The 27,974-nt window shown below is 37.8% G+C and overlaps 1 protein-coding gene across 1 annotated transcript; it reads left to right on the forward strand.

Moving 5' to 3' along the window:
• Window positions 1–261: 261 nt before the first annotated feature.
• LOC124280644 (DNA ligase 1-like) lies at window positions 262–27,974 on the forward strand. Its single transcript, XM_046716628.1, has 4 exons — window positions 262–273; window positions 403–461; window positions 24,498–24,867; window positions 26,205–27,974. Exons 3-4 carry the CDS (start codon window positions 24,831–24,833, stop codon window positions 27,758–27,760), a joined length of 1,593 nt encoding a protein of 530 aa, XP_046572584.1. The 5' UTR covers window positions 262–273; window positions 403–461; window positions 24,498–24,830; the 3' UTR covers window positions 27,761–27,974.

The raw sequence follows: 27,974 nt of genomic DNA on the forward strand, positions 1-27,974 counted from the left end.
TTTCTGGTGTAACCCGCCGGGTTATTGTTGGAATATTGCGGCGTAAACTAAACTCACTCAATGAGCACGAGGCAGACAGTTTCCTGATCAATCAATGTAAACTCACTACGGAGGGTCTACAGTTTAACCTGCTCTTAATACAGAGGCCATTCTGACATTCACATTAAACCATTCAAAACCCGATTAATAAAAGCTTTATTCTTCTGTTATCCCGGACACATGATAACACACAAGGACATTGAAACTACATTCGGAGCAAGCGTAACTTCGCAGGTAAATGTTTCTAGTTTTGTCGTATAACTGCATATATGCTGTTTAATTAAGATGGTTAGCACTGGATTTGGTAACATATAGTATATTGTGAACACTGGACTGTGTGTAACCTGGAACCTACATCTGCAGATCAGCGAGCTGTGGTTTTAACCAGCGGACAAGGGTGTTATCGGGCTCGTTTGCTAGAGGTAACGATGTAACCAGAAAGTGAATGTGAAATCTATTTTTAAATATTCTGTGTATTGAGTGGTGGGATTTTTCAGTTTCCATTTATTTTTGTTTATAACCGTTCATTTAGAAAGTAGCCTACATATTGTTCCAAACTATGGTATGTTGAAATATATACATATGTATATATCGTTCTAAAATATGTTTCTAGACATCGGTGTGCAAACTAAATCACAGCTACAGGTATTCAGTACAGTACAGTCTGTACAATACGACTGGCATTTAGCATAGCGTGCTTGCTTTCATATTGTGTGTGGTATATACAAACTCCATATATTATGTCTTGCGTAGTGTATTGTACACTGTTGAAACATGAATACCGTGTCTAACGCCTATAGTAAATCATATAGGCCTACTCATAACTATATATGCATATTTATGTTCTTGTTGATAACTCGCGACATCGGCAGGCTTTTTCTCATAGATGTATATGCATTCATTACCACCAACACAGTGTTTGCTTACAGGGAATCCGTACCAAATGCACCAAGATCATGAGTGTAGTGTTAAAACTATATATCATTTCCATGCTTTTTTACTGTAATATAAGATTAACCCGTACAGAACTAACTTATACGTACTTTTCACACGGGCGGATACAGCTTTATGAAAAAGCGGAGGGTGCGCACACCTGCAACCCCCTTCCCCGCCCCCTGGATCTGCCTATGATTTTGCACCAGCGCTTGAGTTTACGTCACGTAACAACATTCCTACCTTTATGGTATTTTGGACCGACATAATTTAGGCCACACATACGAACATCGTTCATGACTTCCTTGATTGATCCTGATGACCCTAAACATTGACATGGCGGGTCGAGATGTAAAAGTATGCTTTTCGGATATAAGGCCTTATATCGATAATTCAGACAGTTAAATAATCACATGTGTATATACACTCCAAACTCATACTCGGCAAGTTAAATCTGAATATAAGTCTGTCATATATTCCTGTGAACGAACCCGGTATTGACTAAAACAGAACAGGGAGTTACATTTATTTTCATGCCGGGCTTACTATTACCCATAAAGCACCGCTGTAATTGAAGATTAAGGGGCAGATAACTCCCGGGTTTAAGCATTTTACTTCCGTGTTGTGGATCATGGTTAACGTATAGCTGATGTACAAATCAACGACATGGGGGACAAACCTAATTGCCAAGTGGCCGGATATCTGTCCGTCCATTTGAAGGGAGTTTTATGGGTAAGTAAACTTTATGTAGAAAATAATGACAATTTGCATCACGCATTTAGATCCCCTACCAGTAACAACCACATCGTTATATCATATATGCCTTAACCTTGCACTGTAGATATCATGTCTTCTTTTAGGCCATCATGGCTCGGTAGATTATTGTTATCTTGTGTAATAATGTTATCGGGTTTAATAAATGAATTGGTAGGTTACACGGTAATGTTCGTGGCACGTTGTGTAATAAAATGTCTTGTCACTTGATAGTAGCAATGGATCAAGGGCAGGTTATAAAATAGTTTTATAACCCGTTAGTAAATATTACAACAACCCGCTTACATGCAGCATTCTACGAAAAACAACCCATTATCCAACTAATGGGAACATGAATAAATATGGCCATGATAACAGTCTTAGAATATCTTGTTTAAGAGGCATTTGTAGAAGTTGTATAGGTGAAGGAAATTTTTTGTTCAATCTTAGAATGTGTATTGTAAATTGTGAAATGATTATTGTATGAGAATTTTGAAAATTATATGAACCAGTACTATAACAAGTTGAATCATGTATTGATGATAAACTATTTAATTAGTAGAATATATGTTAACATGTTGATGATTAAATTTAATGGTATAACATAAAACAACTGGGGGAAACTGTCTTTAAAAATATATCAGTCACCATGGCTACAGGTTCACATAATTATATAGATCACCATGTTATGCATTTTATATATGCAGATCGGTTGATAATGTATATATGATTTGAGTATATTACTGTATCCTTCAGAGATATCATATTTACTCAAAATAGTCCTTTGAACTGAAGAGGATGTGTTTATTTATAAATATATTAAGTATATTTAGTAAATGAACATGATTTACAGAAGACTGTTTGCACATTACATAGTTGCTACACTCAAACAATCTACCAGTAGTTTCTATGAGAAAGGGTTCTTGACAGAATGAGATGGTCATGTGAACAATTGATATACACTGGCTTTAACCCGAGTGTAAGAGTCAGATAGACTCTGTTTATCTATTGTAAAGGTATCCCAAGGACTAAGTAAGGATAAGATGGATGAGCAACTTCTTTATTTACAATGAGAATGTTTTGGTGTAGATTCTAACACCGTTATGAAGCAAGTGATATACAGGGTAGTATACGGAGGCATGTATACAGGTATGTCAAGAGATGTTCCCAGTATTGTCTGACTCATGACAACAGCTGATTTGCTTAGGTCACACCTCGACTATCTCTGACTGTGCCTTTGTAAATTGCGAAGGATGCTTCTAATAACTGGATATTTGAAGTTCAGTCCATCTGTTGAAGGATGATCAATGGTAAACATCATTATTACAGCAGTCAATGGAGCCATGTGCTCTCAATTTTCTTTCTAAGCTCCATTTCTGGTGAGGCACCAGAAAGGTATGTCACATTGCCAAATTACCACATCTCATCCTGAGGTGTAACCTGTGAAGATCCGGGTTAGAATTGGTCTTCAGGAACGCATGCTTGTCGTAAGAGGGGTCTAAAGGGATCAGTTAGGCTCGCCGACTTGGTTGACATATGTCATCGTATCCCAATTGCAGAGATCACAATGCTCATGATGTTGATCACTGGATTGTCTGGTCCAGACTTGATTACTTACAGACCACCACCAAATGGCTGGCAGTGTAAACTCCCTATATAATTGCCACATAGCTATTATAAAATATGTTTTAGTTTCGTTGATATTTGAACTATTTCTACTGTTTTGTCCAACAACATATTTATCTTGTGCTTAAGCAGACTCCTTTGGGTAATATTCTTATTGCCCGGGGTACATATTATGGTGAATATGGTAACTGGAAGCAGTGCATGTTCTACTCAGTTATCAAAGGTAGCTTGATGATTTTATTAGTGTGTAACTAGTGATTTGACACCATTAACCCAGCTGTCTCATTGAACATGCAGTTTGACTGGGGAGTTTAGCTTCTAGCAATTGCTCATTATGCACTTGCCATCTAGGATTTTATTACTGCTTGAGGCAAAGGTTTAGGAATCTCCTACGTTAACATGAATATCACTATTTCACTTGAGGTTAGTGATATCATCATTAATCACTATGTTGATGTGTCAATAAATGTTGATATAAATTTCTGAATATGGATACGTAAGTAGTGATGGAGTACCGCAGATGCATTTGCATTGATTATGTTACAGTGGTAAGATGGACAATGAGAAGGCAGAATATTCAAAGGTATTAGTCACGTTCATATTTGCTTTGCAAATTGCATTCATTAAATATAGGCCCACAACTAATTGAATTCATGAAGGGAATCGGCCATCAAATATGCCTTTGAATCAGTATCATGTATGAGCCCAATTTGTGTTCAGAAATATATTTTGGAGTCCAAATTAATTGCCGTTGGCTGGAAAGTTGAGTTTTTTGTGCAAATTTGTTGGGGTTTTTAAACTCACAGTAATATTTTGTTAAAATTAAAATTCAGAGGGATTTTGACATGGAATATTAACATTACATTGAATACAATAATAAACACTAACACCTCCAGCAATATGTTGATCCTGTTATCAGTAAAAGCATCGGCCCAAAAACATAACATTAGTTGTGACTGTAACAGCATGAAATTTGAAATATAGAACAAACTTTATGGATAACAACTTCTTTTTATTCGTGAGTGCGACGTTTCGATACAGATTATGCTTGACAACGGTACAAGAATCTGTATCGAAAAGTCGCTTGACAACGGTACAAGAATCTGTATCGAAACGTCGCACTCACGAATAAAAAGAAGTTGTTATCCATAAAGTTTGTTCTATATTGTAGTTCCCAACTTCTAAAAATGCCACTCAAAGAAATTTGAAATGTCAAACCACTTTTTCAATTTTTACTGGCATTTGCTGCTTACCTGTAGATGAATATTGGTTCAGATAAATCACTGTGATACATTATCATTTTCAGTACAATTATTCCAGTGCCCATTGTTGTATCAATAGGATATGTTGTGTGGTAACTAGTATATTGCCATGTTTCTGTGCACACAAAATGTCAGTGCATGCAGCAGTGTCTGATCTGCCAGGGGATACAGGAAGGAATTTATTCATCCTTCCTTCCATCAGTCCACTTCTCGACAAGGACACATTTTCTTAAAAACTATTTCAGTTAGAGAAATGACATCAGGATCTGAAATGAGTTTTTTTACAAAGTTAACGCCCTTGTTCCATGCTTTTCATCTTAGTGCACCCCACATGAAATGGGGACAGTTTTTTTCAGAAATTACTGAAGTTACATGAGTAAAGGATTTCATGCTCATGTAAGTGCTGTTTGTCAAGGCTGAATCGAAAATGTTTTCTCTGTCTTGAATGAGTGAGTGAGTTATCTTTACGCCACACTCAGTAATATTCCAGCTATTTGGCGGCAATCTGTAAATAACCGAGTCTGGACCAGACACCCAGTGATCAACAGCTTGATCGTCGATCTGCGCAATTGGGAACCAATGTGTCAACCAAGTCGGCGAGTCTGACCACACGATCCCGTTAGTCACCTCTTACGATAAGCATGGGTTACTGAAGGCACATTCTAACCCAGACCTTCACGGGTATCTCTGTCTTGAAATGTAATACAGTCTCAGCTCCATGAGGTGAATACTAGGGCCTCTCAACCTTTCAAAGGATGTCATTTAGTCTCATGCTCACTAATACATAGAGCATTAAAATAAAATATCATTGCAATGATCTAAATAGTAATATAATATACTGTCATATAAATCAAAGGCTTATGTTCATATTTGACACCCATGATAATACAAAGGCCTCTCTATTGTGAGAGGGGCGGTAGGGTAGCCAAGTGGTTAAAGTGTTTGCTCATCACGTTTGACACGCCGAAGGCCCAAGTTCAATTCCCCACATGAGTACAATGTGTGAGGTCCATTTCTGGTGTCCCCTGCCGTGATACTGTTGGAATATTACTAAATGTGGCATAAAACTAAACTCACTCACTCACTCTTGTGAGTTTTATGTATAAATGCAGTCGATTTCACCATATCCAGGCTGCACCAGGGCAGGTAAAATATTAAAGTGCAGGTCACTTTTATTGTCAGGCTACACCCAGTGCAGGTACCATTTTCCACCTCAAGTGTTTGGCAGTTGTATTGATATATACTTCCCATTTTGAATAAGTTTTTTCCTATCCTGTACGTCAGGTGAATCAATTGCCGGAAGTAAAAAATGTAAACAAGTTTGTATTCATGCTCATAAATCAGTTACTCGACCACAGACTGTGTACACAATCTATTGACATTTCATGGAAGGTCAGCTGATATACACGATAGGAAAAGAAAAATGGGAGGTTTATGTCAATAAAGGTTTAAAAAAATAATGAAATCATACCCTGATTTCAGTTGATAACTGAACGATGTTGTTTCAGGTAATATATAGCTGTTGTTTCAGGTAATATATAGCTGTTGTTTCAGGTAATATATAGCTGAAGCCTGATATCCATTGTTTTCATGAAAAAAATACATGTAATTGAGGGCTGATTTATGCAACCAGATAAATTGCATGGTTATATATTTCACTGTGTATACAGCTTGCCGTCGTAGTTATCGGTCATGGATATTGCAAGACATTGTAAATGATGCAGGATAAAATCAATGCTGTTATAAGTAAGTGAGAATGTTTTTATGCCACTTTTAGCTGTATTCCAGCAATATCATTGCATGGGACACCAGAAATGGGTTTCACACATTGTACACAAGTGGGGAATAGAACCCAGGTCATCACTATTATGAGCAACCACTTTGACAACTAGGCTACCCCACCGCCCCTGGTACAGCCTTATAAGACATGATTGGGTACATGGGTAGACAAATCATGTGTTGTATCATTGTTAAATTCACACAGTTCGTCTTCAGTCATGAGCCAAAATTGCCAGCCCATCAGCTCTTAAACTGTTATATGGTGGTTTATGTTGATAATGAACATGATTATGATGAACTAACAGATATAATCAATTGTTTTAGGGGGGAGTCTGGCCACATTCTTTATATTTTATCTGAAATGCCTCCAGCCAACTATGGTTATTACAAACATAAAGACTAATGCAGGGCTCCAGATAAGGGCCGTATCGGCGTATGTACGGCTAAAAAATATGCATGATACGGTGGGAAATAATTTAGAAAACGTAGTGGATACACACCACACCAGTGGTGTACGGTCTCAGAATCATTTACAGATGTATTTATCTGAAAACGTATTATTTTATTGTTTATTGATCCATTTACACAAGAGTAGCAATGTTGTGGTGCATATATGAAACGAAACACAAGATTACTGATACTGCATTTAATTCCATTCAGTACTCGAATGTACTCTTAAGGTTTTCAAGTACTCCTATACTGCAAAAATAAGGAGTACGTACTCCTGATGTTGAAAAATTATCTGAAGCCCTGCTAATGGGATCAGGTGGTCAGGCTCGCTGACTTGGTTGACACATGTTATTGTATCCCAATAGCATCCATCGATGCTCATGATGTTAATCAGTGGATTGTCTGGTCCACTCAAGTATTTACTGACCGCCTCCATATAGCTGAAAATTGAACATTTGATGAGAGTGACACTAAACAACAAACCAACAAATTAACAAAAAGTAGTAGTCGTTTTGAACTTAAGAAAGGTACTTTATGAAAGACAACATCTTCATTATATTACTTGACAGCAGTATAAGAATCTGTACTGAACCGTCACATCATAATATAATAAAATTTGTCATCTATAAACTGTCATATTTTTCTTATTATTCCACCTCTAAAATGACTATCAAACAGACCTTTTGAGTTAGTTGTAAGAGTGAGTGAGTTTAGTTTTATGCCACACTCAGCAATATTCCAGCTCCTGTAAATCATGAAATTAATGCGAGCATTTTATTAATGCGAAAAATGCGTCTGTACTCTTCTCGCATTATTATAATGATGCATTTCAGCCTGACCATGTCTTCTTTTGAGAACTTAATAAAAGACAGAAAACGTAAATCTCTAGTCGTCTACACAATACATGTATAAAAACAATTTAGACATCTCTCATAAAATTAATTGACAAATGATCACAAATTTTCATGACACTAATTGATATCCATGGAATTTATTCATCGGCAAATTATGTAACAATAACATTCTTTGCTTAACAAGCTCAATTCAGGTTATTTGGTAAATGACAAGTGTGAAAAGAAAATGAACAGCATCAAAGATTCAGGGTGTCACATTTTATCATCAGATGCCCGAGCTCGCATTAATTTTGTGACGCATTTCAGACTAGACCCTTGTCCTTGCATTAAAGTCGTGAGGCATTAATTTCATGTTTTACAGTATGTGGCAGAATTGTAACAGTAGTATGAAGTATCAAGTATTGTTATCACTGGTGGTACACCCAGACTCCTGTGTGACACTGAGTTTAGTTTTCCGGCTACTGTTTCACCACCTATGCATCAAATAGGAAGTATAATCCAGTAGGATCTATGGTCTGGTGCTCTCTCAAACAATTAACATTATTTATAGCATCCGTCTAAGTTGGGAGAGGAAACAAGTAGAATCTAGCTGGTTTGCCTGAGTTGAATTTTCCCTTGCACTTACCTCGCTTGGTATGTCATGTGTATACATTATATATAATATAATATTTTCATGTCTTTGTATTGGTGTGGTATTGAGATATGCCACTTGCTTGTTTGCCATTTCGTTTCATTATGACATAGATATGTTTAAAACACATTGTAAAAAGCTGATAAGTAACTGTCACTGTAGCAGTGAGGGACTTGGGTGTTACTCCACTTTTAGCAATATTCCAGCAATTTCATGGCAGGGGACACCAGAAATGGGCTTCACACATTGTACCCATGTGGGAAATCGAACAAGAGCCTTCGTCATGACAAGCAAACGCTGTAACCACTAGGCTACCCCACTGCCCCTACTAAAGTTGTGTTCTTAATCAAACTCATTGAACCTAATTTCAGGATACAAAGGCACTTTTTTTCTTTCTTTTTCCTTTAAAATAGAGACTTTCAACAGATTCGGGTTGTGTTCTTAGTAAACTCGAGTAACACTTTTAAGCTTCACTTAGTTAATACAGTATGATTATTGAGTACTGATCATGCTGATGCTGTTAAGTAATTATGTGACTGTATGTAGGATTATTTATATATTATGACTTTAGGTATTCCTCTCCAAGTGTTGTAAACATTTAATCATTTATAATAATAATGAGTGCATTTGTTATGCACTATTTTCCATCAGTGGCCGTTGCTCAAAGCGCAGAAACACAATCTGATTATTGTTACCCGGATAACCCAGGCTGCCTGTGAGGCACGAGATAACAGTCTCATGACTTATCCCACCGGGTACCCATATTCTGCTGGGTGATCAGAAGCAATTTTGAACAAACTAACTTGTTTAAGGTGAGACCACATGCATCACATGTGCTTCGTTGTTGGGCAGGACTGAAGTCCTAGAAACTCTCAGGATTCAAGCTGCCAAACACGGTCACCCATCCAAGGACTCTCCGTGCCCAACATTATACACCTGATTTGTAACCTGAGCTCAACACACAGGACACACACCACCACACATTCATAAAAGGGGCGGTGGGGTAGCCTAGTGGTTAAAGCGTTCACTCGTCACGCCGAAAACCCGTGTTCGTTCCCCACATGGGTACAATGTGTGAAGCCCATTCCTGGTGTCCCCTGCCGTGATATTGCTGGAATATTGCTAAAAGTGGCGTTAAACCATACTCACTCTCTCACTTATAATGGGTAATACAATGTCAGCTCCATATGATGTATACAAAAGGCTCTCAACCTTTCAATGGGTTCAATCTCATCTCCCTGAGGAGTATACTAAGATTTCTCTGTCTTGTGGTGTAATACAGTCTCATCTCCCTGAGGAGTATACTAAGATTTCCCTGTCTTGTGGTGTAATACAGTCTCATCTCCCTGAGGAGTATACAAAGATTTCCCTGTCTTGTGGTGTAATACAGTCTCCTCTCCCTGAGGAGTATACTAAGATTTCTCTGTCTTGTGGTGTAATACAGTCTCATATCCCTGAGGAGTATACTGAGATTTCTCTGTCTTGTGGTGTAATACAGTCTCATCTCCCTGAGGAGTATACTAAGATTTCTCCATCTTGTGGTGTAATAAAGTCTCTCTCCCTGAGGAGTATACAAAGATACAGTCTCCTCTCCTGAGGAGTAGTATACAAAGATTTCCCTGTCTTGTGGTGTAATACAATCTCTTCTCCCTGAGGAGTATACTAAGCCATCCATCGAGGAGTATAATTCCTCTTGTGGTGTAAAAAGTGATATTGTCTTGAATATTGCTATAAACGGCACAGAACTAAATTAACTCACTCACTCACTCACTCATTATTTTCCCTACTGCCTCACCCTCCCTGCAATACTAAAGTTCTTCATGAAGCAAGTCTAGATTTCCTCAGGTTCTAAATCTCCCATCTCACTGGGACTCCTTTTCAATTTTTATCAATTTTCATTTTATTTGTTACTGTCAAACTTATATATATATTCAGAGACTAAGCGTTAGTCAACTTTCTGTATAACATCCCATTGTTTATTGCATAGAGATGTATGGATGCAGATTCCTAAATCATTATGAAGATAACATGACTTCAAACAAGTGATGTATATATGTATAGCTATGTTGTGGCAAGCATGAACACACAATGTCATTTAGAAAGTGGTCAAATATTACATACGTTATATCTTTATTTTTCTCTGTAAAGTTCAGATTCTAGCACATTTCTTTTCTTCTTTCTTCTGCTCTCCTTACATCTGTCCGTCTGTCCGTCTGTCCCTAATCATTTTATTTCCCCAGCATTACTCATTAACCATTCAGTATTTTTCAACAAAAATTGTGAGATATATCAAACAGAACCTAAAGTGGTGCTTTTTGATATTTACAGATTTTTGTCATTTTTATTTTTCTTGGTTTCCATGGAAACGATTTGGACTTAGTCTTAAAAAAATCACGTTGGACTTCAAGTAACTGTCAGATGATTTGTTCTTTCAAATTTGTGGGGGCTGGGGGGATTTGTCATCTGATGACTTTTGTTTTCACAAGCAGCAGAGTAGCATTATAACAAGGTGGAGTAATTGATAACAAGCGCCACATAATCGGACGAGGCCAGATAGAGAGTACAACAAATAAAGCATGTCAAAGAGCCAATGTAGGGCAACTGTTGAAATGTAAATAAACTGATTAGATACCAGTTGAATAGTTGATTTGATAGTCTTTCAATTGATTAGCTCTTCATAAGCTATCATGCTATGTAGTAGCTTGATCTCTGTTGATCAATTATTTGTGGCGGCCGATTTTTATGGCTATGCATAGTAACTGCATATATTTCTCATCATTTGGTTGTAGTCACTTCAGCTAAACAACCGTTAAAGATCGATATCAAATCGTCACTCTTTGCAATAAGTGAGGAGTTGTTGTCCATAAAATTATATGCTTTGTTTCTTTCCAGGTTAGTTTATTATGTTGAATCTACATCGATGCGAGAGATGGCGTGTTTTTATTTGAATAATATGAATATATGAAGTACTAATTCTACCAGGCGTTCCTGCTTGTATTTGAGAATGTACACAATACCACAAGTCAACTAGTGTTAATTCCCTTGTAACTTGTAATAATGTAAGGAGTACCTGTAATGAGCATTGTGTTCCTTGATTGAATAGCTAGTTTGTGCATGTTTAGTGTTGCGTTGGTCAAACTGGACTCTAATAACACCTTTGGTGTAATTAACCATGTTAACATATAGGAATGTAGACATTCGGAATAATGGCTGATGGGTATATCACAGGCAGATTTTTCAACTTATGCCATTAATTTTCAAAGTTAACTTTCGTGGTGATGTTATGCAAGCAATTCTGCTTTAAAAGCTCTTTGAGTGGATTAAAAAACACAACTACTATCATCGCATATTAAATCTATAAACATGAATCATTGTGTCAATGTGCCCAACTGTTTATTACCCTATTTACAAATCCTTATATAAATATGATAAAAAATTATTTTTTTATTGAATATTTTATATTAAAAGTTGTGTATATTTAATACAAGGTCTCCCAAATTGTATATTCGATGCAGTATCCCAAATTGAATATTTTACACATGATCTCCCAAAGTATATATACACAAATGTATATGTAATACATGATCTCCCAAATTGTATGGTTATGCCTGGTCTTAGGTTGTTATATTGTTTCATTCTGTTACAGATCTACACATGTATGTGTTGTTATTTGATTCCATTACCCAATCAAAGATTTCAAAATTACTTTTCACATTAATTTATTGCAAACTTAATTCGAATGTACCACATAATCTCTTTTAGCCACATTACCCCTGTGGTCGAAATGTGAAGAGATAAACCTACAGGCTCTTGTGGTCAGGCTCGCTGACTTGGTTGACACATGTCATCATATCCCAATTGCATAGACCGATGCTCATGATGTTGATCACTGGATTGTCTGGTCTAGACTCGATTATTTACAGACCATCGCCATATAGCTGGAATATTGCTGAGTGCGGTATAAAACTAAACTCACTCACTTACCCTACTTTGGTGACCATGTTTGGAGTCCCTGTGAATCTGTCACACTAAGTTAAAAACAATGTGCACACTTTGAGCAATCTTTTACAAGCAGGCATATTGGAAAGAAATTCTTGTCAAAATAAATGGTCATATGTCCTACTTACAACACCCACACATACATATGACATGTGACATTCTATCCAGTGATTGCTGTGAGCTAGTTACGTCAAATGAACCTTAAGCATCACTTCCTAGTAAACAACATGCCATGTCTAAAACTATCTTTTTTAAAACAAATTCATTAATATTTGGTTGGAATGATCACAAATAAAGAATTGAATTTATGATGGGATAGAATTGATCTTCAGTGAGGTGAGGTGAAATTGGGTTTTACGTTGTGCTTGAGAATATTTCGCTTATATGACGACGTGCATGTGTGTGTATGTGTATGTGCGACCGCTTGTGTGCGACTGAAGCTGGGTTTATAGTGCTAGCCCACTGAGATACCATGCCGCAGTGAATCATGAATACCCCACTCAGACACATTATACTGACTCACCCGAGCCGACCAGTCCTTGTTGTACCCATTAATGCCGAGCACCAGGCAGGGACCAACAAGTACCATATTTTAACGTCTTTTGGTATGACGCGGTCGGGGATCGAACCCGCGACCTTCCGCTCTCCGGGCGGACGTCTAACCACTACACCACGGATGATCTTCAGTAACCCATGCTTGTCATAAGAGGCGACTAACGGTATCGGGTGGTCCGGCTCGCTGACATAGTTGACACATGTCATTGTATCCCAATTGCGTTGATTGATGATCATGGTGTTGATTGTCTGGTGCAGACTCAATTATTTACAGACCGCCGCTATATAGCTGAAATATTTTTGTGTGCAGCGTTAAACTGCAAACACAAAGAAAATGTGTGTGCATCGATTCAAACCAATCACATATCTTGCAGAAAAGACCGGGAAAATGTACATTCCTAACAGATATACCTGCAGGCATTCCAAAAAAGAATAACCTGTGTTTTATACTTGTACCAAGCGCAGATCGGATGCATCCCTATTGCGTAGATTTTTGCTCATGCTGTTGATCACTGGATATTCTGGTCCAGACTCGATTTAACAACAAACACACAAACAATTCATCCGATATAGTGACACCTGTTTGACACCTGTCTGACACCTCTTCATGCAAGATAACATATGGTTACTTCTCGCAATGAGTTTGCTGGAATATTGCTAAAAGTGGCATAAAACTAAACCCACTCACTCACTCACTCACATGGTTACTTAAAAAACAATAGTAAAAAGCATGTCATGTCATTAGGCAATGTGATAAGGTTGCGGAAAAGGATGATACATGTCATGAGTGGTATCCTATTAAATTGCGGACAGTGATTGGTAGAAGTCAGCTTGTAACATGAGCCATGGCCAGATAGCATGAACATCATGCAGGAAGTTGTCTTCGTGTGGTAACCTCAGTTCAAACAGGACATCCCCTGATGCGGTAGGTAACTAAACAAGGAGGAAAATATTTCAATCAGATCTTTTTTGTAATGCATGTATTTTATGAGGATTTTTGTTTGTTGAGCCTTTTGAACAAGCTGTGCTACTATGCACTCGAGAATTACTGTTGTTTATATTTATAAGTTAATCTGTGTCAGGTAACTTACAGTATGTACAAGTTAGGTTAGGGCACCGTATGTATAAGAATTACTATATGCCCAGTCAACACATAGTGGCGGTGTTTGTATTTGTGCACCAAGGCACCTAAGCTCAACACCAGCTAGTCTCTGGGTGAGGTCATCTTCAGTTTCTTCTCTGGACCAAGGATTATGTACGGATGTAGCTTGTTTTTGGCTGTTTGTTTGTTGTTTACACCACACACATCAATATTCCAGCTATATAATATATAGATATAAAAGAATGTCAATGCCAATAGTGGCGGTGATGGTATTTGTGCCCAAAGGCTCAACACTACAGAGTCGTGCCAAAAGTATTCGGCACTTGACATTACTTACATGTTAATTTAGTGTAACATTAATAATTTTCGTAAGATCCAAGTCAAATTTAGCACATTTGTGAGGAATCATTTTACCTACAATCACATAATTTCTGTTTAATTTTCCGTTGCTTATTAATCAAATGGCAACAATTTAATCAACATGTTTACAGTGACGTGAACTCCTTTAACATGGCGGCCTATGGGATTTTGCATTGTGGAACCATACGCAAGTTGATAAATGTGATGTCATTAGTTAAATAGTGGTCAGAAAATTGAACTGAAATTATGTGCACAGAGCAGAGATGATTTCAAATTTGACTGTCAAATTTTACAAAGATCCATCGTAAACCCACTTCATGAAAATTATTTATGCTACACTAAATTAACATGTAAGTCTATGGAAATTACATCAAGTGCTGAATACTTTTGGCAGGACACTGTAGCTAGGCTCAGGGTGAGGTCATCTTCAGTTTCGTCGCTGAGGTGAGGTTAGGTGAAATTGGGTTTAACGTCGTACTTGAGAATATTTCGCACATATGACGACGTGCATGCGTGTGTGTGTATGTGTGTGTGCAAGCTGCTTGTACTAGCCCAGACTGAAGCTGGTTTTATAGTTCTAGCCCACTGAGATACCATGCCGCAGTGAAGCATGAATACCCCACTAAGACACATTATACTGACTCCGAGCCGACCAGTCCTTGTTGTACCCATTAATACTGAGCGCCAGGCAGGGACCAACAAGTACCATATTTAACGTGTTTTGGTATGACGACGTCCAACCCGCGACCTTCCGCTCTCCGGGCGGACGCTCTAACCACTACACCACGGAGGCTGTCTTTCGTCTCTGAAGAATTGGGATACGATGACATGTGTCAACCAAGCCAACAAGCCTGACCACCCGATCCCATTAGTCATGTCTTATGACAAGAATGGGTGCTGAAAAACAGTTCTAATTATATAACCCAGATCTGACTGTGTTTTTTTAACAGATGTAGGCCAGGTCACGAGGCTTGTATGACATCAATGAAATCCATTTTCCATGAGATGTTAAATATATTCCTGAGTGACTGTGTACCCTCAAACCTCTCCCCCCAGCCCTCTCCCCCCATATAAGTGACCAAGTCAAAAAGGTAAAAGGGCTTAATATGCATTTGTGTTATTTTTTTGTCACACCAATCATCATAATCATAATCATCTTGTGTTATGAGCTGGCACTGGTCGCCTAGCAACAAATAATGACAAAACAGTACTCCAGATATGTCCGATGTATGGAAAGAGTACTGTGTACTGATCCGTAGCCAAGGCTGTACTGAAGGCTGTATAGTAATTCTATCCTTAAAGACCCGTGAAGATCAGGGTCAGAATATTGATCTTCAGTAACCCATGCTTGTCGTAAGAGGCGACTACTGGGATCGGGTGGTCAGGCTCACTGACTTGGTTGACACATGTCATTAGTTCCCAATTGAGTAGATCGATGCTCATGCTGTTGATCACTGGATTGTCTGGTCCAGACTAGATTATTTACAGACCGCCGCCATATAGCTGGAATATTGCTGAGTGTGGTGTAAAACTAAACTAACTCACTCACTCACTCACTCTATCCTAAAAGAGGCAAGTCTAGATAACCAGACAGTAAAGGATGCCAGTCTGTTAGATGGGTATTTATATTTTTTAGAAATTATCATTTAAACTATTAATTATTGCCTTAGAGATTTGTGCAGGTGTATCTGAAACTCTGAGAGTGTTTACTTTTCTTACATAATACTTGAACAGCCCTCTTGCTCAAATCAGGAAGTGGCAGAAACATTAGATCAGGAAGGAGCGTGTCACGACACATTAAGTTTTGAAAAAGCCAATTGGTGTGGAACATTGTTTCCAAAGGATATAAGGATAGATAGGTAGGGTTCTATTCAGATGATTATCATTTGCAGAAGCCCAGGGTCTGCCATTAACTGAACAAGGAATGAAGGCAATTGACCAGAGAGAGATCTTTCAAATGATGATGTATTGTAAAGTGGTGTTACCATTACTATTAGCGACCTTTAACAGCTGAGGCCTGGGATTTGTTTGGAGACAGGATATTTTTGTGCAGCTGCTCCCGCTACAACTATGAGCCTTAAGTATTTAGAAAAACCTGTTGGAATAATGTAATTTCTGTGGCAGATATGCATATGTCCGTTGCATGCACACACATGCATGCACCCACCCACACCCACCCACACCTATCTGTTGACCAACAGTTCATAGTATATGTATATCGAGGGCGGTTGTGTAGCCAAGTGGTTAAAGCTTTAGCCCGTTACGCCGAAAACTCTGCTTCGATTCCCCACATGAGTACAATGTGTGAAGCGATGATATCTGATATATTCCGTGCAGTGATATTGCTCGAAAATTGCTAAAAGCAGTGTAAAACTAAACTCACTCACTCCTACAATATCACAATCATCCTCTGTCTACGATAACACACTTGGATGGATCCATGTATATGTACAATGCCATCCAGTAATTTCCGCGCACCTAAGCACATCGATCGCAACACAGCAACTAACGTCTCTTATTTTTTGTGGTTTACGTGGCTAAACATACTGGTATACATCATATTTACCTACAAATATAAGTTATATTGACAACTATAAGATTCTAACGTTGCATTATGCCATATGGTTGACCTTACCGGCGTTTTGACGACATCGCTTGTTGTCCGGTAATTCTGCGCAGCAACTGATGCTAATAACATCCAGCTGGCGATCCGAAGTATGGAAGCGTATTAGGGCCAGAATATTTTCAAAAAATCACTTCATCAATATAAGGAAGAGTGTTTCATATTAAATCTAATTATGAATAATGAAGAAAAAGGTTTAAAAGTCTGAAGAAAACAAATTGTCATAAAACTGTCAATTTATCTGTCAATTACTGTTATTTACTTACCTTTAGTGATTAAAAGTCAATCCCTTGTAGAAATGTCCCGATTTCAAGCGTAAATGTGGTAGCAGACGATTTTACCTTCGATACGGAAGTACGCTCAGTAATTGCAGCTGTGCAGAATTACCGGACTCGCTTGTATATGGTCGATTCCAACGAAAAGTGTACACAGCATGTTTGGGCCCATAAAATTTTATCATTACTACCTTCATTTATTTCAGGGTGCCCATCACATCGGCACAAGTGAGACGATTCGGGCCATATATAACATTAACATGACTATTTTAAATTAAAAATTAGGTTTATGGGAGACAAAAACAGGCCATTTTTATTCATTTTGACTTTTATTTTACAAATGTTTTGTTGAAAACATGTTGTTTGTTAAATACTAGTCAAACTGGATGAACAGAAGTTTATTAATCTGATTCCCAAATATTTCATGAATAAATCCCCTGAAATGATTTTGTCTAGGGCTTAATTCGTAATTTTGGTAATTTGTTTTCAAGTGGTATTTTCTTGCGTTACCTACGAATACAGTTTTCAATGACAGTTGTCAATTTATGTAAATGCAACACAAGGTTATGTTTTGTATTACTTTTTACAGCATTAATATGTAAAGTACTCAAATGCAATGGCGTTACATAATATTTCTTACAGATAATAATCTGAATAAATGTTAAAAAATCAAAGTCTCATTTGGTAAAACAAATCACATTACCTACAAATACCATTAAATATGTTGCTGTTTCCACAAATGAACACATTAGTGAATGATATCCTAAGTTCAAGTGCAAAGGGCCACAATATATACGTGAACTAAATCTGAAATTTTCTGTGCTGTTTTTACGAAGATATCACACAAAATAACCTGTATTCATAAGTAAATTTTAACTCCCAAATGTTACCTACAAGTACCAACAACTGATCACATTCAAATAGATTGGTGGAATGACAACATGTGACATGTGTTCCATTTGGAAGTCATCATAGATGAGACTAGACAACATATTGGTGATTAGTAAGTGTATTTTACATTATCTGCAAGAATGTTATATAAATAAACCCATGTCACAATAACATAGGATGCATATGACACCTGTTACAACTAACCAACTTTAATTTTAGTGAGGTTTTAAGTCTTATTATTGTGAAAAAGGCCTCAGACTGCAAGTGGAATTGACATGGAGGCTCAAATTGGTAAGACATGGTGTCCCGCTGGGATTTCCCCGGTTGTGGTTCATGGTATTTGTACGTAACATGTATTCATTGTTAACAAAATGAAATAGAGAACACAATACGCTGCTATAACATAATTTATACTGAAGACAATTATTGCAGATCATAAAACTGATTAGGTACGCAGTACTGCCTATTAATAGATTGAAATGGTTCCTTGGTATTCCAAATGGCTATAATGGTTAAAGCGCTGGCTCGTCACGCCAAAGACCCGGGTTCAAATCCCCACATGGGTACAATGTGTGAAGCCCATTTCTGGTGTCCCCCGCCGTGATGTTGCTGGAATATTGCTAAAAGCGGCGTAAAACCAAACTCAGTCAGTCAGTCAATCCAAATGGCTACATAACTGAGCGTTCAACAAAAATGTTCTATTCAGAGATGCACTGCAGTTCGTGGTTTAGACTTTATTATAGTGATATAATGAATTCTTTTTGATTGAAATGCCAGAAAACAAGTTGATCTTGGTGATAAAGTAAAAGTTTGCTTGATATCATGGGATAAACGGTAGATTCGTAGGTAACATGTGTATTCGTTGGTAACATTCCGTATTTGTAGGTAACATCAGTCAGTGTGTTTCAAGTTGTAAGTCTTGTTCAGGGCTGTCACCGATGCACTTGCGAACATAGGAGAATTGAGACTGTAGTAGAAGAAAGTTGCATCGGTTTAGTAATTAGATTTGTCATTAAGGTATGTCTTATTCGTAGGTAACTCTTTTTTGTAGTTAAAACTTTCTGTAAATGTCTATCTAATAGCAATTGTCATTGCAAAATATGGGTAATTAAAGCAGAGTTATGGTTCAGTACGATGTATAATGTTTTGATTGTTTTAGTGACATGTTTATCTGTACATAATTTTATATGGTATATGGTAAGTAAAAGCGTTTTGAACATTTGTGATGTGCTTTCTTTGAATACAAATGTCAGTTGGAACATTTGGTAAATAAAATTTCAGATGTAATGATTTTAGTTCAACTTCTATACTTCTCATCACCAGTTTAGACTCACTAGTGTAAATATAGCCACTTATTCAGGCGACTGTTTTAAACTAACTTTGCAAAATATTCCATACTGTTTAAAGGTACTGTTTACACATGAACTGATGTATTGTAAAACAAATTCGTAACATTGAAAAGATTATTGTCATGAGTTCAATCAATGATACAAATCAGTGAAAATTGGTGAATTCTAAACTAAACTTTACACCAAAATGCAGCTGTTCACATGCACGTTATTTGCACATGCTTTTCAGCAATTTGATGCATGTTCCTCGTGCAATTCATCTGCATAAGGTTTGCAGTTGGTTACCCCAAGTTAGTGGAGAAATCAATCTTCGATGTGGCCATATATATATATATATACACATAACAATAATAAGGCCGGGTTTTTTTTATTAATTGGTTTACGGATTTTTTTCCAAAATACCTAGGGTCGGTTGTCGAAATAAAAATAAAAATAAAATTGAAAGTCTTCAATTTTTTTAAGTGCTTGTCTCAACATTTGAGTTGGTAGGATTAAAAAAAGTAATCCAAATTTTGATATTGTAAGAGAAGAAGAATTATTGTGAATCATAAGAGTGAATGACTGAGTTTTTGAAAAATATGTTGACATCACCTGTAGAATGCGGTACCTCACTATTACAATCAACCTGACATCATTTAATAGTCGTTGCTTGGTGACAGTGCAACAATGGTATGGACAGTCTGGACATGCCTCTTTTCCATCTTTGAAGCATCGAATATATAGGATTTGTCATGTTTCCAGTGTAATATCTCGGCAAATATCAGCCTTTCTCCATTATGAGATGAGAGGTAACTGATATTGCACTGGAAACATGAAATATCCTCCATATTTAATAAAATGAAAGTACAAACAAGGGACATATTCACTACTGACTTTAATACTGCCCAGTCGTCTTTGACTTGTTGCTTATTTGTTTACAAAATGCAGAAATCAATGACTATTTCTTCTTTGGTCCCACCTTTAGGGCATTTCGCACTGCAGGCTGCTTTCCAGTCTGCAGACATGTTTCACATAATGGCCGCATCATCGTCACCACAGTAGTAACAATTTTGGTAGTCCTCAAATTCCAATCGTTAATAAACCAAAAAATTAATTTGACAGAGGTGTGGTATCATAACAAACAAACACACAATATGTTTTGGCATAATTTAATTCAGTCATGACAGATGGATATGATCATATTATTCAAATAATACAAATGCAACGTAAATAAGTTAATATTTAATGAAAATGCAAGCTTACACATTTATAAGGTCCAGATAAACCACGAAGGGAGCAAAAAATGCGGCGAATTTTTCCAATTGTAACATGTCATAATTATCCCCTTACGTTTTTCTTTTATATTTTCATGTTATGTCATCGGAAAACTATTACAAAGAGATTTCTCAAATAATATGTAACGTCGTCTATTTCCCGAAACCAGTGGCTTTCCGCTCAGTAACGTGATACAACAGTGGGATATACCTCCGTTTTGAAGCCGTGATGAAAACATGTGAGGCGATTCGTTTGATGGCGGGTATCGTTCGTAGCTCTGAACATCAACAATATCACTGTACCCTTGCCAAGAGTATTTTCACAGTTGTAAGAAGCGATTTTATTGGATAAAGATTGGTTTCTAATGACGCTTTTCTGTCATAGTCTGCTACGAGGATCGTGATTGGTCAAAATCACACACGTGACCTAAGGCAGCCAATCATACTACAGCAATGGATACCATCCTCGTAAAGGAAAACTTTTAGATTCAGATTAAAGTTTTGGGTAAAATCATGCTATTCTGAACGTGTTACGCACAAGATCACTACCTATGCGTATATTATGGACCTTAACCCTTTCAACACCGTAGGCCGCTTAAGCGGCCACAACGTTATGAGTCCCAAGACACCGGAGGCCGCTTAAGCGGCCAGGCAGTGGTCACGTCAAAATGAGACATAATTTTAGGAACTTACCTGACTTATGATTCATATATTAAATCCATCACATTTCACAATGTCTGGAAACACTTATTAAATTTCAATTGATCATATATTATCGGCAGAATTAAAATTATAAACTATTTTTCGCAATGTAATTGAAAACAACGATTCTCGGACACATGCTTCGGGAGCGGGTCCACAATAACATTGTCAAAGAGCAAAGTAACGATGTTTCGAGGAAATGATTAAATAAATAGAATAAACTAATGAATAAAATCAACAACAGCATTCATAAAAGTTGTCAAAGGTACATATAAAATTACTTTTTCCATCTTTTTGTGCGATCATGTAATGCAAGTCAAATCACTGACAAGTGACATCTCGGCTCTCGCCGCCTCAATCTTCACGCTCGGACACGATGTTTAATGCGAAAATATATGCATGAAGCATTTTTGTCACAGGTCATTACCTAGCACAATACGTCCAATAAGTCCCATAATTTACGTATATGTAGCGATTTCTTGCTTAATATGTTCAGAATAGTATTATTTTACCCAAAACTTTCGTCTAAATCGAAACTTTTTCTTTTACGAGGACGGTATCCATTGCCGTAATATGATTGGCTGCCTTAGGTCACGTATCTGATTTTGACCAATCACGACCCTTATAGCAGACTGTAGCGAAAAAGCGTCATTAGAAACCAATTTTATCCAATAAAATCGCTTCTTACAACTGTGAAAATACTCGGCAAGGGTTCAGTGATGTTGTTGATGTTCAGAGCTTTCGACGATACTTCGGCATCAAACGATTAGCCTCCATGTTATTCATAACGAAGCTTCAAAACGGAGGTATTTTCCGTTGTTATGTCATGTTACCGGCGGAAAGCCACAGATATCGGGAAATAGGCTGACCATACATATTATTTAAGAAATCTTTTATAATAATTTTCTGATTACGTAAAAGTGAAAATATAAAAGAAAAAGGCACGGGCATGTTATGACATGTCACAAATGGAAAAAAATCGCCTTAGTTTTTGCTTCTTTCGTAGTTTATCTGGACGTTATAAATGTAAGCTTGCATTTTCATTCAAAAATAATTTTATTTAAGTTGTAGTTGTATTATTTGAATAATATTATAAAAATAAACTTCATATTTATCAACAGTGGGATTAGATCTTTTAAATGGTGTATGGGATGTAGAAGCAATAACGTTTTGCAAGCTTATAATTTCCTTCATAAACATAGGCTTCATCTTTGACCTCAGAGTCTCTGGGAACTCGGTGTCATGGCAGTAAATGCCTCTGGTTGACTGGTGTTGAAAGAGTTAATGGACGTATCGTGCTAGGTTATGCCCTGGGACAAAAATGCTTTATGCATATATTTTGGCATTAAACATCGTGTTCGAGGCGACGAAAGCCGAGATGCCACTTGAATTACATTACACGATCGCACAATAAAGATGGAAATAGTAAGTTATAATGTACGTTTGAAAACTTTTATGAGTACTGTTATTGAATATATTCTTCAGTTTATTCAATTTGTTTAATTATTATCTCGAAACATCGTTACTTTGTTCTTTGACAACTTTGATGTGGACCCGTTTGCCGAAGCATGTGTCCAAGAATCGTTTTTTCAATAACATTGCGACAAATATCTTATATTTCTAATTCTGTCGATAATATATGGTCATTTGAAATGTAATAAGTGTTTTCAGACATTGTTATTGATTCGTAGTCATGCCCGCGATTTTTCTACAAGTGAAATATTTATTTCTGAGCCAGTGCATATAGATGACTGATTTTAATATCGGGTATGTCAGTCGATCTTTTTTTTTTAATGTAGGTTTTGATACCAAGGACTCGGCTGTAATAAAAAACACTTCTCATTGAAATTTTATTTTTATTTGCCATTGCCAAAAATTAGGGTCGGCGGATCCGGAAACCAATTAATAAAAAAAACCCGGCCTAACATACAGTGAGTGTTTCTAGTGAGTCTAAACTTTTGATGAGAAGTATATTTCCATCAGTTAAAATGACATTGCTCTCTCCAACATACACTGCGACAAAACAAAGAGAAAGCGTTAAACTGGTTGTAAACAATCTTCATTCATATGTCCCTATGCAATTAGAAAACAATTTCCAAACTGTTCGATGTTGTAATAAACCAGCTATGATTTAGTTTGACATATATAAACATTTATGAAATACAAGGAATTACGTGATATTTCTTTCTTACAAGTACATTTTTTTTATCTTCCACCCAAAATTTAGTTATTGATGCATTTTCAAATTTGTTGTACTTGCCGAAAGTTCCACCCGTGGTCTCTCAGGTGAATAAGATAGATATGTAATAATGATTTGTTTGTGAAAAGGACACTAAGTGGTGCTATCTCACTTACATCAAAGAAAGGTACCAAAATGGTTCTATTTTCGTAAAGCTTGAGGATATAACACATGAAAGAAACCATGATATGGCTTCAGAGTTTCTATGGTCATTAACATATTGTGCATGCAGAACAACAGTGAATTTGGATGTTGGTATTTGTAGGTAATTCAGAAAATGAGCCTTCAACTTCACTGATCCACTAACTTGTCACTTTTAGAGATTAGTGATGGCAACTAATATTCATAAGAGGCAAATATGTTGACTTTACATTGGTAAAAAGAAGTACAAGGTGCAAGCAATTCTATTTTGGACACCTTGTACCCAGCTGTGTACACTTTTCGTTGGAATCGACCATGTACAGTGTTTCACTGCATTAAAGGGTTGGTGGGTGAGCTTACTGGTTTAAGCGTACGTTCGTCAGACCGCCAAAAACCTGGGTTCCATTCCCTGCCCGGGTACAATGTGTGAAACCCATTGCTGGTATCCCCCAGCCATGATATTGCTGGAATGTTGTGAAAAGCAGCATAAAATTCTCTCACTCACTCACTCACTCACTCACTCACTCACTCACTCACTCACTCACTCACTCACTCACTCACTCACTCACTCACTCACTCACTCACTCACTCACTCACTCACTCACTCACTCACTCACTCACTCACTCACTCACTCACTCACTCACTCACTTACTCACTCACTCACTTCTTCAATGTTTCAGTCCAAGTCCTGGCAGAGGCGATATTGTGTTCTAGTGGAGCAAAGCGGCAAGACTCCAGAGATTCATGCATTTGAGAAGTTGGAACATTTCCAAAAAAAGAAGGAGGGGAAAGTGATCAGTCTGGATCATGCGAAGGGATTGCGGTGCCCCCACAAAAGGAAACTTGGTTTCGATGTGATCACAAAAAAGGACAAATTCTGTTTTACGGCAGAAACAAATGAGGACTATAAAACCTGGGTGTCTAGCTTAAAGCGCTTCTTGAAAGTGGTTATAATAGCTGACGCCGACAGTGGAGAGGTGTCCGATGACGACGAGAGTGATAGTCACTGCTACATGGATGACAATATCATATATGAGTCTGCGGAGACAAGTAAGTTTCAAGTCTGGGGACCAACCTTTTTAGCACATGTTAAGATTATTATCCCTATCAAAGTATATTGGGAACGTTAGTAAAAAGTTTTCTTTGAAAAATGGTATCGCAACTACGTGGGTCAATCAAAAAGTACGTAGACTACCGTATTTGAGGACCCAAAAAAGCAGTCTGTAGAAGGGGGTCGTCTTATCCATGGGTTACGCTTTCGTCAATCTTTTTTCCAGGGGTAAGAAAACAACATTGATTATTTACCTTTTAAGTTCTAAGTTGTTTTTGCTGGGCATTGTATTATTTGCAGGGATTAAGATTACCGTGTGTATCTGAGCCGGAAATAGCAATCAGCTGTGCAATAGCAATCAAACTGTGCACATGTTGCCCGGCTGATCAAGTTCAAACATGCACAATAATATATCCGGCATTTTGTTATTTTAAATTCTAACATGTGCAGTCATCAGTAAAATATAACACAGAAAACTATTATTTAACCCAAAGAAATATATCCTAGCATTTTGTTATTTTAAGATTAAGATTACCATGTGCATTTGAGCTGGAAATGACTGTATTCTCGATGTCCAAGGTTTGAAAAGCTTCCATTTTATTTTGAAGGAATCTTTAGCAAAGTCAGACCTCACACTGCATCACCAAGGTATCCCATATGTATCAACCATCATGTTGTCAGACCTCACACTGCATCACCAGGGTATACTATATGTATCAACCACCATGTTGTCAGACCTCACACTGCATCACCAGGTATACTATATGTATCAACCACCATGTTGTCAGACCTCACACTGCATCACCAGGGTATACTATATGTATCAACCACCATGTTGTCAGACCTCACACTGCATCACCAGGGTATACTATATGTATCAACCATCATGTTGTCAGACCTCACACTGCATCACCAGGTATACTATATGTATCAACCATGTTGTCAGACCTCACACTGTCAGACCTCACACTGCATCACCAGGGGGTATACTATATGTATCAACCACCATGTTGTCAGACCTCACACTGCATCACCAGGGTATACTATATGTATCAACCATCATGTTGTCAGACCTCACACTGCATCACCAGGGTATACTATATGTATCAACCATCATGTTGTCAGACCTCACACTGCATCACCAGGGTATACTATATGTATCAACCACCATGTTGTCAGACCTCACACTGCATCACCAGGGTATACTATATGTATCAACCATCTTGTTGTCAGATCTCACACTGCATCACCAGGGTATACTATATGTATCAACCATCTTGTTGTCAGACCTCATACTGTATCCACACTACTCAAACATAATATTTTGCTGTTCCAGCTCCCATGTTCAATGTCATTGTTGAAGAGACAGAAGCTTCTGAAAGATGTGGCTTGAAGGGACCGTACATACTCGCGGTGAACATTCAGAATATAGCATTGGTGGACTGTAACACCAAAAAAGCTATCTTCCAATGGCCATTCAGATACATCCGAAGGTTTGGCAAAACCAAGACCCACTTCCAGTTTGAGGCCGGCAGAAAGTGCCCATCAGGGGAGGGGGAATTTAGTTTAAAGACTAATCAAGGCGTCATGATCTTTGACACAGTCACTAGCACAACGCAGAAGATTCGATGTCATGGTGATGACACAGTTTTAAGTGCGTCAGGGAAATCCCAAAACGAGCCCATTCAAGGTTCCCGTCTTAGTCAAGGTAGAAGTCATGGCACCGGTGCTGCACCTGTGGAAACTAAATTGTCCCCAAAGATTACACCAAGAAGTGTTTCAGTAGATCCTGAGAAAAGGTCAAGCGTTAAGTCAGGGGGAAATGTAATAGGAATTACACAAGGCTTCACTTCACAGTTGAACCAAGTTATACAGCATAAAAAGGATGGTGACCATCTAGTTCCAAATGCAAGAAGAGGATCAAATTCGTCTTCTGAAAGACTCTCAGATGATGTACAACATGCAAATAAGGGAGATAAAAAATCAGATGATGCACAACCTGCAAAGAAGTTGGATAAAAAAGAACTGAAAGCAAAGAAAGAACAGGAACAAAAAGCAAAGAAGGAACAGGAACTGAGGGCAAAGAAGGAGGAACAAGAACAGAAAGCAAAGAAGGAACAGGAATTGAAAGCAAAAAAGGAAGAACAGAAAGCAAAAAAGGAACAGGAACAAAAAAAAAAGAAACAGAAAGACAAAAAGGGAGATGTGAAAAAGGGTGAGAGTGAGAAACCAGTACAGGCAACATTGTCGGCAAGCACCCCAAGGTATGGAGAAGCAAACCTTCATGCATATGAGGATATAACTGACATAACACCCAGCTGTATCAACCAGCCAGGGCCGGAACCATTATACGCTGAAGCTGCTGAAACCTCCCTAAGACCTATACCGAAACCAAAACCAAGAGCAGTGGACCATAAGAAACATGCTGTAGACAACCCAGACACTGTTGTGTACTCTGAGCCTGAGAAGAAGAAGGATGCTTGGAAGCAGCATGCTCGGCCTGAAGACAATGTTCATCAAGAGGATTATGACAACATTAAAGTAGCTGCAACTTCCAGTCCTGGAGACCTGGCCAATGGGGCGCCTACATTTGTCACCCAGGAGGAGGATGAAACTTATGATCGCATAGTTCATATGGGCTCTAGGTCTCAAATTGCATCTGCTTCTGAGAATATATACGGCATGGCCTCGGGAAGAACGATTGCTGAGCTTCAGAAGGAAAGAGCTGAGAATGAATACGAGGAGGCTACGTTTAATACCAGTGCTAAGAAGAGTGTGTCCATACCAGGTGCTTATGAGGAACCATCGTCAATATCACCATCCCTTGCTCTTCCATCCCAGGTTCCAGATGAAGAAGAAGAAGAGGAAGATGCATATGCGGCTATCGATTAATGTGATTAGCTAGCTTATTGTGGTTTGGCTGGGGGCCATTGAGTAATGTGACTAGCTAGCTTATTGTGGTTTGGCTGGGGGCCATTGAGTAATGTGATTAGCTAGCTTATTGTGGTTTGGCTGGGGGCCATTGAGTAATGTGACTAGCTAGCTTATTGTGGTTTGGCTGGGGGCCATTGAGTAATGTGACTAGCTAGCTTATTGTGGTTTGGCT

The sequence above is a fragment of the Haliotis rubra genome, unplaced genomic scaffold (assembly GCF_003918875.1).
Source record: "Haliotis rubra isolate DU_JTF1 unplaced genomic scaffold, ASM391887v1 Scf270, whole genome shotgun sequence".
Classification (NCBI taxonomy): Eukaryota; Metazoa; Mollusca; class Gastropoda; order Lepetellida; family Haliotidae; genus Haliotis; species Haliotis rubra.

Coding starts and splice junctions, on each gene's coding strand:
- LOC124280644 (XM_046716628.1), top strand. CDS start 24,831: ATGGATGACAATATCATATATGAGTCTGCGGAGACAA. Junction 24,868..26,204: donor ATATGAGTCTGCGGAGACAA/GTAAGTTTCAAG, acceptor TTGCTGTTCCAG/CTCCCATGTTCAATGTCATT.